The sequence below is a fragment of the Mus pahari genome, chromosome 1 (assembly GCF_900095145.1).
Source record: "Mus pahari chromosome 1, PAHARI_EIJ_v1.1, whole genome shotgun sequence".
Classification (NCBI taxonomy): Eukaryota; Metazoa; Chordata; class Mammalia; order Rodentia; family Muridae; genus Mus; species Mus pahari.
In genome coordinates, this window is record NC_034590.1 from 153,483,207 (window position 1) to 153,495,982 (window position 12,776).

At 46.6% G+C, this 12,776-nt stretch overlaps 1 protein-coding gene across 1 annotated transcript in view; it reads left to right on the plus strand.

Annotated features, from left to right (window-relative positions):
- The window catches only part of Hoga1 (4-hydroxy-2-oxoglutarate aldolase 1), a 26,036-nt gene extending 14,015 nt beyond the window's left edge, over positions 1-12,021 (plus strand). The window contains exons 2-7 of the mRNA XM_021215684.2: positions 518-646; positions 800-927; positions 1,557-1,691; positions 1,932-2,028; positions 4,184-4,317; positions 11,235-12,021. Coding sequence (XP_021071343.1) covers positions 518-646; positions 800-927; positions 1,557-1,691; positions 1,932-2,028; positions 4,184-4,317; positions 11,235-11,384 — 773 coding nt within the window. The 3' untranslated portion in view covers positions 11,385-12,021. The remainder of the gene's footprint in view (positions 1-517; positions 647-799; positions 928-1,556; positions 1,692-1,931; positions 2,029-4,183; positions 4,318-11,234) is intronic.
- The last annotated feature ends 755 nt before the right edge of the window (positions 12,022-12,776 follow it).

The following is a 12,776-nucleotide window of genomic DNA, read 5'->3' on the forward strand; positions in this document are numbered from 1 at the left end:
AGGAGAGGAGAGGAGAGGAGAGGAGAGGAGAGGAAAGGAAAGGAAAGGAAAGGAAAGGAAAGGAAAGGAAAGGAAAGGAAAGGAAAGGAAAGGACTGATCCTAGGTGTGGTGGAAGAGGAGAAAGTTCGTTGATAAAAGGGAGAGCAAAGCCAGAGGTATAATCTCATTCATAGTATTTACATAATATTTTTATACACTTATTGCAAGTGTAGAAAGACATGAAAAAGAGCAATAAACATCTGAGTTGGGTCAGAGAGCCCAAGTGGAAGGTAATGGGAGGGTTGTTCTGGACCCTGGGAACACGGGTGCAGGGTATGTTATGGACTATTCTTTCTGGTATAATTGAAATGTTTCACTTAAACTGCTTTGCATCTGTTGAGAACCCTCTGTTTATGGCCGGACAGGGATGGGAAGGGTGAGGTGGGAAAGTAACCCTGGGCACTGTGCAACATCAGCATCCTGATGTTCTTGAAACTGTCAGAACGGGTGCACTGCACTGATGGGGCTGTGTTGCAGGCTTCGTGGTCCAGGGCTCTACTGGAGAGTTTCCGTTCCTGACCAGCCTCGAGCGCCTGGAGGTGGTGAGCCGCGTGCGCCAGGCCATACCCAAGGACAAGCTCCTGATAGCCGGCTCTGGCTGCGAGTGTGAGGATCCAATCAGTGCCCTGGGACCTGGGGTTGCTGGGCGGTTTCGGGCGGAACCTAGGCTCCATGGCCCTGAGGTTGGGTTCTGTCTGTTGTTTTGCCTCTGCTGGGGTAAACTGAGGCCTGCTTTGCTTGCCTTCTCCCTCACTGCAGCCACGCAAGCCACAGTAGAGATGACTGTCAGCATGGCTCAGGTGGGTGCTGATGTCGCCATGGTGGTGACCCCTTGTTACTATCGTGGCCGCATGAGCAGCGCTGCCCTCATTCACCACTACACCAAGGTAGGTGGGAGCGGTGGGCGTGGACTAGAGGTCAGGCACCAAGAGATTGACAGAGATGGAGGCGGTGCCTAAGGAGAGGCTAAGAACGGAGAGCATATGTCTTGTCAATAGCCACTCTAGGACATACGTATGATGCTATCATGTACCAACTGTGTGAGAGTAAACCATTTCTATCAGATTCCTTTCTTTTAAAACAGGGAGAATAGGAGCTGGAGAGATGGCTCCTACAGAGGACCTAACTTCAATTCCCAGCACCCATATTGGGTGGCTTGCATACAACTCCAGATCTGGGGGCTCAACCTCTGACCTTTGAGGGCACCTGCACTCGTGTGCATATACCCATGATTAAAAATTTTATAAAAAAATAAATCTTTTTAAAAACCCAGGGAGAGTAATGGCCTCCACCTGTGTGCTTCTTCAGGGTTACCTGATGTCTGCAGCATACATAGCTTCAGTTGTGCCTGATGTGCCAACCGCACTCAGAAACTTGCTACCCATCATTGCTCCTCGTACTTCAGGAGGCAGACCTGCCACATAGCCCTGCACAGCGACCCAGTCCAGGGCCTGGAAGGGTGAGCCTGCAGCCCTTCAGACAGAGGCAGTTGCCTTCTTTTTCTCTGGGCCCACAGGTTGCTGACGTTTCTCCAATCCCTGTGGTGTTGTACAGTGTCCCAGCCAACACAGGGCTAGAGCTGCCTGTGGATGCTGTGGTTACATTGTCTCAGCACCCGAATATCATCGGCTTGAAGGACAGTGGTGGAGATGTGAGTGGCGGCAGCTCCCAGACTGGGACCACCTTCCCTTTCTCTGGTCCCAGCTCGGCAGCTTGTAACCCAGAGCAGCTCTGAGACCTATGGCAGTCCCTAGGCTCCGCTCGTTGGGTGGGCTCCCTAAGGCACTGCCTGGACTTGGGGGCATCCCTTTGGGTAGTTTGACAGCACATGCCCAGCCCATCCAGGCTGGTGGTTCTGGGCTCAGCTCTCACGCCACGTTTACTGTTACAGGTGACCAGGATTGGGCTGATAGTTCACAAGACCAGCAAGCAGGATTTCCAGGTGTTGGCTGGGTCCGCTGGCTTCCTCCTGGCCAGCTATGCTGTGGGTAAGCCTCCTGCTATTCTCGAACCCCCCTGACCAACCAAGGTGCGTCCAAGCACCTGGGTCTGCAGGAAACAGCTGTCTCAACACTGGGGGCTTAGACTTGACCCTTTCGGGTGGGTGTACGAGGACGGTGCTGACGTGTAGGGATGCCTGCAGTTGGTAAAGTCCCAATTCCATGCTTAGATGACAAAATTAACTCCTCTAATCTCGCCCTGTAAATCATTCTCAGAGCAGAGGGCCGGGGCCTCTGCTCTAGGCCAGGAGTCCGCTTCCCTCTGCCTCTATCCACGGGGCAGAATGAACTGTCAGACCTGGGGGTTGGGACGGGATCTCTAGCTGTCTGATCAGACTCTTCAGTCCGGCCTCCCAGCAATGCCACGGAGCAATGCTGCTCTTGTTTGTTTTGAGAGCCAGCCTTTGGGTTCAAGCGGGATTCAGCCCCGGTGGGTAGGGCCGAGGGGACAGAAGCATCAGCACCCTGAGATCTGAGTAGATTTTTCAGCACCGTGGGAGACGATAGTGGTTTCCCTTTCCTTAGGCTCTGCAGACTGCTCTTTGGTCAAGGTTCTTGTGTATTTCCCTTTACAGCCTCTAAAGTGGAGAATCCACATGGGGAAGGCACGGGCTCTGGAGGTGGGGGCAACTGAGCTGGGGTTTCAGCCATGCCGTTCATTCACTCAAGACACCAGCCCTCACTGGGTTTGTCTTTTTACCCTAAAAATCGAAGTGGTCTGATGGGGGTTAGAAGGCCAGTTCCATCTGCCACGGTGACCAGCACTTAAGTATTTTCCTTTTCTTTCCTTTTCTTTTCTTTTCTTTTCTTTTCTTTCTCTCTCTCTCTCTCTCTTTTTCTTTTTTTTTTTTAGATTTGATTTATTTATTTTATGTATATGAGTACATGGAAGCTGTCTTCAGATATATCAGATGAGGGCACTGGATCCCATTCCAGATGGTTGTGAGCCACCATGTGGTTGCTGGGAATTGAACTCAGGACCTCTGGAAGAGCAGTCAGTGTTCTTAACTGCTAAGCAATCTCTCCAACCCTTCATTTGTTTTTTGAGACAGGTCTTTCTCTCTGTAGCTCTGGTTATCCTAGAACTTGCTATGTTGCCCAGGCTGGCCTTTGAGCTCACAGAGATCCACCTGCCTCTGCTTCCTGAATGCTGAGATTAAAGGCATGTACCACCATGCCTGTCTATGAATATCTTTTGTTTTTAAATAAATTTGTTCTCATTAAATTTTTAAAGATTGGTTTTTGTTTTTGTTTTTGTTTTTTCCCAGAGAGGGTTTCTCTGTGTAGCCCTGGCTGTCCTAGAACTCTCTCTATAAGCCAGGCTGGCCTTGAGATCCACCTGCCTCTGCCTTCTAAGTGCTGGGATTAAAGCTGGAATTTAAACCTCTAGGTTTAAACTTCTATCAGTTACTTTGTATTCATATGTATATATGAGGGTACACATGCTTAACAAACAGCACATATGTGGAGGTCAAAAGACAGCTTTGAGAAGATATTTCTTTCCTACCCCTTAAGTCCTGAGGATTGAACTTGGGTCACCAGGCTTAACTTGTAAGAATCTCTTATTCATAGAACCTTCTCCCTGGCCCCATAGGAGGTATCTTAAAACTAGCAAACATACTGGCCCATTTCAAACTGTCTTCCTTCCAGTCTTGAGCCACTATGCGTAGGGCCATCACTTTTAACTCATCCTGGAAGCCCAATCAAAGGCTGACTTTCACATCACGAAGCAAAGGGGAGGAAATGCCCAGGCTCCTGATCCTGTGTCCAGAGCGCTCTCCTCCTCACTACCAGTTATCTGGAGGAATGAGATTTCAGAACTCCAGTTCCTAGTTCCTCAACCTCTAAGGTGTCAAGATCCTGTTGGGGGAACATGGTGAGTGGGAGGTAGGGGAAGCGCTGTCCTGCAGGCTGTGTTCCCTGTTGCTGGCTCTGAATAGCAACTGTCATACAGACTTCTCATTTAGAACACATGGGACTCTTTACCTCTGGAAGTACATAATCTGGACACATAGAACATGCCCAAAGATTATAGAAATCTACCTCCAGTGTTCCCAAAATGAAAAGTTATGGGACCCAAGGTTTGGGATTCTGTGTAGCAAGTGGCGCTCCCTGATGGATGTTCTGTGTCTCATTTGGGCAGGAGCTGTTGGGGGCATATGTGGCTTGGCCAATGTCTTGGGGGCCCAGGTGTGCCAACTGGAAAGACTCTGCCTCACAGGGCAGTGGGAAGCTGCCCAGGAGCTACAGCATCGCCTCATCGAGCCCAACACTGCGGTGAGCTCCCAGACTATTCTGGCAGGGGGGTCCCTGTTCAATGCTTCTCTCTCAGAAAGTCCATTTAGAGAATGTCCCAGTGTGACAACCCCCACAGCCTCCCCCCAGGAAATCCTGATTGCAGAGAGTGTGATCTCTGTCCATTCTCAAGCTTTGGAATTCACTGGAGTTCCCAGTAGGCCAGTTAAATGTCCAACCCTTCTCATTTTGAACATCTGGGCGGTTTTTGCCTCTGAACATGCATTGAGACAAAGTATCCTGACAAATGGCAACATCAGTAACTCTGGGGTGATACCTAGAGGTCCAAAGCCTAGAGACAGGGCAGCCTGGCCTTTACAAGGTACAGATACCACCAGAGTGACTGGCAGGGGAGACCTGGAGATACTTTGATTTTCCGGGAAAGCTGTCAGAATAAGGGTATTCTGCAGTTGAGACCTTGTGTCCTAGTTCTTTCTTTTGGGGGCGGGTCAAGGAGGAATTAGCAGGGAAGGCTGATCTAGATCAAAGCTATTTTGAAATCTGAAGCAAGCTGAAAAAAATACATTTTCTCATTTTATTTGAAATGAAGTCTCACCGTGTTTGCCCAGACTGGATTTGAACTCGTTGGCTCTTGAGAGTCTCCTGCCTCAGCCTAATGTGGATGTGTGTGCATTCACCAGCAAGCATGTTGTACTGTCTTATTTCAGCTCTTTTGATAGCGGGGCAGTAGTGTGTGTCTGAGCATTTGCTTGTCCCAGCCCTTTAACTCAGATATCTGCTTCTGCCCTGAGCCCATTTTCTTTTTTCTTTCCGGGACTGGAAATCGAACCCAAGCTTCACACAAGCCAGACATGGGCTCTGTTTCCCAACTTCAGCCCTGCCCTGTCTCCTCATCGATTTCTATCTAAGTGAATGTCTTTCTTAACTGTTGAATTTTGAAGAGCTACACCCTAGTCCTTCATTGGATACATTTTTACAAATATTTCCCCCTAGTTTTAAGCTTGTCTTTTTCATTTTCTTTACAGTTTTGGTCAATTAAGTGTTAAATTTTGAAAAAAAAAATGAGATTTCGATGAAGTCAAATTTCTTTCTTGAATCATACTACGAATATCAAGTCTAAGAAGTCTCAGCTCAGCTCTAGTTGCTAAATATATTCTACTACTTTGTTTCCTAAAAGTTTTATAATTACGTTGTAAACGTTAGTGACCCATTTTGAGTTAATTTTTTTTTTTTTAATATTTATTTATTATATGTAAGTACACTGTTGCTGTCTTCAGACACTCCAGAAGAGGGCGGCAGATTTCATTACAGATGGTTGTGAGCCACCATGTGGTTGCTGGAATTTGAACTCAGGACCTTTGGAAGAGCAGTCAGTGCTCTTAACCACTGAGCCATCTCTCCAGCCCTTGAGTTAATTTTTGTGTAAAGCCTGAGATTTTGGCCAAGATGTTTCTTTTTTTTTTTTAATGGCTGTCCAATGCCTCCAAACCCATTTTGTGGGAAAGCTTTCTCTCCTCCATTGAACTGCCTTTCTGCCTTTGTCAAACCTCAGTGGGGCAGATTTGTAAGAGTCTATTTCTGGGTTCTCTGTTCTCTCCATTGCTCTGCGTGTCCATGGCTCCCCTGTGCTGCAGCCTGGACTGTTGCTGCTGCAGAGGAAGGGCCTCAAATATCTTTTAACAGGATGCTTCCTTCTGGCGTTTTCTTCCTCAATATTGCTTTAGGTAATTGGTCCCCTTGTCTTTCCACATTAATTTTAGAATAATCTCGTCTATATCAAAAACTCTCGCTAGGAATTGCTAATCAGTAGATCAGTCTGGGAAGGTGATGCCCTCTGTGTCCTCGTTTGATCCTTAAACAAGGCGCTTTCTCTACTCATTGGCGTCTTCTTTGTTTTCAGTGTTTTGGAGTTTGTTTTCTTTTTTCTAAGAAGTACTTTACATAGTTTGAAACCATATACCTATGTTTCAGTACATAGCCTTGGCTGGCCTGATATGCACAGAGATCTGCCTATTTCTGCTTTCCAAGTTCTGGGATTAAAGGCATACATCACCACATCCAAGTACTTCATGTTTTTTTTGGGCGAGTGAAATTATGTTTTAATTTCACTATCTGTTTATTCATTGCTACTGTTCTAGTACTTAGAAACATGACTCTCTCCCCTTCCCTCCCCCTCCCTCTCCCTCACCCTCTTCCCTCCCCCACCTCTGTGTGTGTGTGTGTGTGTGTGTGTGTGTGTGCGCACGCGCACGCACATGTACGTATGATAATAATGAAACCCAGGGCCTCAAGCATGCTAGGAAACTTGCCATATCACTGAGCTACATTCCCAGCCCTATAGCTGGTTTTTAAATATCTTAACCTCCTGTAACTTTGCTGAACTCACACAGTAGTTCTTGAAGGGCTTTCTTGTCATTTGTAGATTCTTTGGGATGCTCTACATTGACTTCATATCATCTACACATAGACATCATACCATCTATACATAGATGTCATATTGTCTATACATAGACATCATATCATGTACACATATGAAGACTTAATTGTGCTTATTTATTTATTCATTCATTCATTCATTCATTTCATGTATATGAGTACACTGTATCTGTCTTCAGACACACCAGAAGATGGCATCGGATCCCATTACAGCTGATTGCAAGCCACCATGTGATTGCTAGGAATTGAACTCAGGACCTCTAGAAAAGCAGTCAGTGTTCTTAACCACTGAGCCATCTCTCCAGCCTCTAATTGTATGTGTTCATTTTGACTTGTCTCATTTATTTGCTTTTTTTTAACCTTTCTGCACTGACTATGACTTCCTGTGCCAGGTTGAATAAAATTCCTGGTTCCTGATGTCAAAGAGAAAGCACTCAGTCTTTCACAAGTATAATGATTGCTCTGAGTTTTGTAGATGCATATATACATATACATTATAAATATAAATATAAATAAATAAATAAATATATAAATATATATATATATCACTACTCTCTGTTCCTACTTTTCTTTGAATTTGTATAAATCATTAATGAGTGCTGAATTTTGACGATTTTTTTTCACATTGACTTACATGATTTTGTGACTGTTCTTTAGCCTTCTAACAGGCTATTATTTTACATGTGTAGGTGTTTTTCCTACATGTCTGTATGTGCACCATGTGGATGCCTTGCAGTCATAAAGTCCAACTGAAGTTACAGATGGTTGCAATCTACCTGTGCAGGCTCTGGGAACTGAACCTGGGTCCTCTGCAAGAGCAGCACATGCTCTTGACAGCTGAGCCATCTTTTCAGCCCCCAAATCACTGCCTTGTTTTGTTTTATTTTTTGAGACAGTGTCTTTATATAGTCTGGGCTGTCCTGGAACTTGCTATGAAGACCAGGCTGGCCTCAAACTCACAGAGAGCTACCTGCCTCTGGCTCTAGAGTGTTGGGATTAAAGGTGTGTCCCTGGCTAACCATTTTTCAAGTACTAACACAGATGTGCATTCCTGGGACAAACCTCATTTAGTCAGGGTATGTATCTATTTTGATGTATTGCTGAAATTTAATTTATTGATGTTTTGCTAAGAATTGTATGTCTCTATTCATGAGGAATAAAGGTCTATTTTTTCCTCTTTCCTCTCTCTCCCTCCTCCCCTTCTTCCTCCCCTTCTTCCTCCCCTTCCTCCTCCCCTTCTTCCTCCCCTTCCTCCTCCCCTTCTTCCTCCCCTTCCTCCTCCCCTTCTTCCTCCCCTCCCTTCTTCCTCCACTTCCTTCTTCCTACACTGAGTCTGGTTTGACTTCTTCAAATGAACTAGGAAGTACTCCTTGCTTTTCTGTTTCCTGACAGAAATGATTTTACAAATATCTTGTAAAATTGCCTAGTTGAAACCATATGACCATGGTGATTTATTGGGATCACTGGACTACAGATACAGGTGGTTGTAAGCTGCCATGTGGGTACTGGGAACTGAAATCAGGACCTCTTGAAGAAGCAGCCAGTGTTCTTAACTGCAGAACTTTTATTTTAACCTTTTTCTTACTGTTGGGATGGCACCTGCATGCTCTGCATGTCCTGCTGTGCATGCGAATGTCAGAAGGCACCTTTGTAGAGTTGATTCTCTTTCCCTACCTTTATATGGGTTCCAGGAATCAAACTCAGGTCATTAGGCCTGCCAGGCCAGTGCTTTACCCACTGAGCCATCTCCCTGGCTCCTGTTGGGAATCGTATTGGTTGCGCCCACTGGCATTTTTTGGTTTGTCTTCAGTCCTACCCCTGAACCAGGGGACTCACCACTGTGGTGTGCCTAGGGGCTTGAGGTCCCTGGTTGATCCTCCTTCATCAGTCTATCATTCAGAGTTGTCTTTGATTTTTTGAGACTGGGTCTCTGTGTAGCTCTGGGTGGCCTGGAACTCACTCTGTAGACCAGGCTGGCCTGCCACTCACAGAGATCCACCTGCCTCTGCCTCCCAAGTGCTGGGATTAAAGATACCCAGAACAGATTCGTCTGCCTGTTTTCTGTAATGTCCGGAGTGTTCATCTGTGGCCATTGGAAAGAATGAACACAAATGCCTCTAACTTCTTAAATGTGAAAGTTTAAGTAATTTCCCAGGTTGTGACCCCTCCCACCCTGAACATTCATAGTTGAAAACAATACGTAGCAAATTGGATATATAAAACTGAGGGCATTACTTACTTTAGGTATAAATATCTGATATATATTTAAGAATTTATTATTGTTTTACTCTCCTGGCTTTAATGGGAACAAACTCATTAAAACATTTTTCCCCTAAACCTGTTTTAGAAAGAAAGTCAAGCCAACAAACGAAACATTGCCCAGTCTGTCCTTGAACTGTCTTTACAACCCAGGCTCAGCCACCTGACCTGCTGGTATGGGAGGCCTGTGCCACTCTCTACAACCCAGGCAGTTGTGAGTGAGCCTCCTGCCTCAGCCACCTGACCTGCTGGTATGGGAGGCCTGTGCCAGTGGGCCCGCCTTACCTTGATTTATTTTTGCTTTTTAAATTTTGCATCAAAGGTACGTATCCGAGCTATCTGCACACTGCACAATAGCTGACTCTTTGTAGCAAGATGTGGGTGAGCTCTATGTCTTCTCCCTAGCTTGGGTCCTCTCCTCCGTTTTAGAGGAAAGACAGCTGAGAAGAAAAGCAGGCCTCTTCCTGGATGTGGGGCCTCTCCCGGAAGTGACTGTGTCAAGAGGTTCTGATAACTTGTAGAAACAAAGCCTTCTAGCTAAGCTAGGCCCAGGCTGCCCTGGATACTCGGGTCATTCCCCTGGGGAGAAGACATGATTCTCCCACCCCACCTACCCACATGAGAGAAGGCCCCACACCTGCATCCTGCAGGACAGGAGGGGGTGGGATCTTGGGATCTTGGGACCACTGTGATGTTGTCCGTGGTGTTTTTATCTGATGTTGGAGTCCTCTCTATGGGTGAGTGTAGATACCAACTCTCTTTACAGAGGAAGCAGGGTTGGCTGTCCCTCCAGGAAGACGGAGAGCCCGGTTACCATTAAAGCTCTTTGATGTCATCTCACCCTATCCCGTCCCACCCTTCAGGCAATGCCTTCATGTGCCAACCCTGGGCACACACTCAGGAATGCCTGGAACACCCTGCTGCTGCTGCTGCCTGAGCTGTAGGCTCAGATACTCCAACAGCAGCCTGATGTCACTTGATTGCCCCGTCCTTGTCCAAGGGGATGTCCCGCTTTCCCACCCAGCCAGCCTCCTGCCCCATGCTATATTTAGGACTTTGCCACCCAAACCTTTCTCCAGGGCTGAGAAGGAAGCGCATGGCATACCTTTGGAAATCCGTGGTGGAAACAAGGTTTTCTCCAGGACTTTACATGGTTTTATCTTCTTTGGGAGATTTTTGCCACCTACGAAGCTTCGGGATTTTAAAAGCCAGGCAATTAAGGCATCATGGGTGGGAAGACATATTTGCTGACGATGGCTGGCCTCTAGTGGTGGCTAGCTGCAAGCCAGTTATCCGGCATTCCTCCTCCTAACCTTTCTCCACTGAACGTCTCTGTGTTTTTACTCTTTATGAAACCCGTACCTCTAAAGCTTCCTTTCCCCGCCCCAAACAGAACTTTATTAAGTAATGAGTTCTTTCCTGATTTTTGGGCCATCAAAGAGTCATTCCACTACTTCTGGTCAGTTGCTATAACCGAAGGAAAGAACCTGGATTTAACCTGTGCAAGCCCCTGTGTGGTTTTTGACTGTGACAGTAGCTGCCAGTGCCCCTCTGTGATACGAAGCCTTGAGTGACCGTGTCGTTCAGCGACTTCATGTTTCTAGGGAAGAGAAGTTGATTAGGTAATAAATCATACAGTTAATATTGCTTTCTGTGGCCGGGCGTGATGGGGCACGCCTTTAATCCCAGCACTCGGGAGGCAGAGGCAGGCGGATTTCTGAGTTCGAGGCCAGCCTGGTCTACAAAGTGAGTTCCAGGACAGCTGGGGCTACACAGAGAAACCCTGTCTCAAAAAAACCAAAAAATAAAATAAAAAAATATTGCTTTATGTGAAAACATTTAAATAGGGCCAGGGAGAAGCTGTGGGTGTTAGGGGGAACCCCGATGCTGGGGACTAAGGGTCTGGGGTGTGCCCAAGGCTGTCTCAGAGCTGTCCCCTTCTTTGCTAACCAGATCTGCTGTGCTGCAGGGACCTGGCACAGGTCATGCTCTGGTCCCTAGCCTTGCTACCTTCTTGTTGGAGATTTTCTCCTAAAACAGAGAATGTCTTTATTCAGTCTGAGTCTCTCCAAACCTGACCAACTCCTGGGGTGCAATCTAGATTCTCAATGCAACCTGGATGCCACTAGTTATAGTTTCTTACAGGAGGGTGGGAGATTTATGAAGTAACAGATGTCAAGGTCTAGGTAGGTGTGTGTCAAAGGTGAGGGTCGCAGTCTTTTCTAACAAGTGCTTCTCCTCAGGTGACCCGGCGTTTCGGAATACCAGGGTTGAAGAAAACCATGGACTGGTTTGGCTACTATGGAGGTCCCTGCCGTGCCCCCTTGCAGGAGCTGAGCCCCACAGAGGAGGAGGCTCTGCGCTTGGATTTCAGCAACAACGGCTGGCTTTAATGACAAGCAGGAGACGCCTGGCCTGAGCTATCTGGGCCTCTTCTTCCCACAGCCTGAGGAGGAGCAGGACATTAGGAATTAGGGCTTATTTTTGTCTATGTTCTCTTGCTGTGAAGAGACACCATGACCATGGCAATTCATAAAAGAAAGTGTTTAATGGTGGCTGGCTTACAGTTTCAGAGGTTCAGTCCATTATCATCATGGCAGGGAGCATGGCAGCCTGCAGGCATTCATGGTGCTAAAGAAGTAGCCGAGAGTTCTACATCTAGATCTACAGGAAGCAGGAACAGAAAGCTACTCGGCCTTGCTTGGACTTTCGAAAACCTCAAAGCCCCTCTCCAGTGACACAGCCTCCAGCAAGGCCACGCCTCCTAATCCTTTCAAATAGTGCCACTCCCTAAGCATTTATATATGTTAACTGGGGGGGGGGGCATTCTTAATCAAACCACCACATTCCACCCCCTGGCCTCATAGGCTTGTAGCTATAGTATAATGAAAAATGCATTTAGTCCAACTTCAAAAGTGTCCGTAGTCTATCAGTCTGAAGACTGCTTAAAACTCCAAAGTTCAAAGTCTCTTCTGAGGCTCACTGTAAAATTAAAATAAAAAACCAGGATCAGGTATTTCCAACATACAATGTCACAGAATATACACTGCTGTACCATAAGGGAGAAATGGGAACATAGAAGGTGCTGGACCAAAACAAGCCTCAAAACAAGCTGTGCAAACTCCAAACTCTGCATCTCCACGGCTGATGCCAAAGCGCTCTTTAGATCTCCAGCTCCTTTCAACTTTGTTGAGAGCAGCACACTTCTTTCTCTTGGGCTGGTTCTACTCCCTGTTAGTAGCTTTCCTCAGATGACTCTGGTATCTCCAACATCATGAGAGTTCCAGGATTCGCTTTCACAGCTTCACGCAATGGCCTCTCGGCCTCCATGCTGACACACATCTGGCCTCAGCAGCTCTCCTTAGTCACAGAGGGAGAGTCCACAGCCCCTTTCTTGTATCCGTAACTGGAAAGTCTGAACCATGTGTCGCAAACTGCCAAGCTCTGCTGCTAGATGGTGCTGGAACTTTCCCCTCTCTTGTTTTTGATGGCTTCCTCCATCGTGTAAGCTTTTCCCTCATACTGTTTCACAAGTTGGAAGCTTCGCTGGGTGGGCTCTTTCTCCGTGGTCTCCACTCTCTTTACTCCATTTAACATTAGGCTTTTCTTTAAACTATCTCTTTGGGCACTGGATTTAACTCTATTACGCTTCCGGGTGCTCTTTTTCTCCTCAAATTTATAACCACGTGACAAAGTCAATACTAGGCTGTCTTGACATCTTCTCTGCCAATTGTATTAATCCAAAACTTTTCCATTTAGACTCCAGAAGATGTTTTTGGACAGGG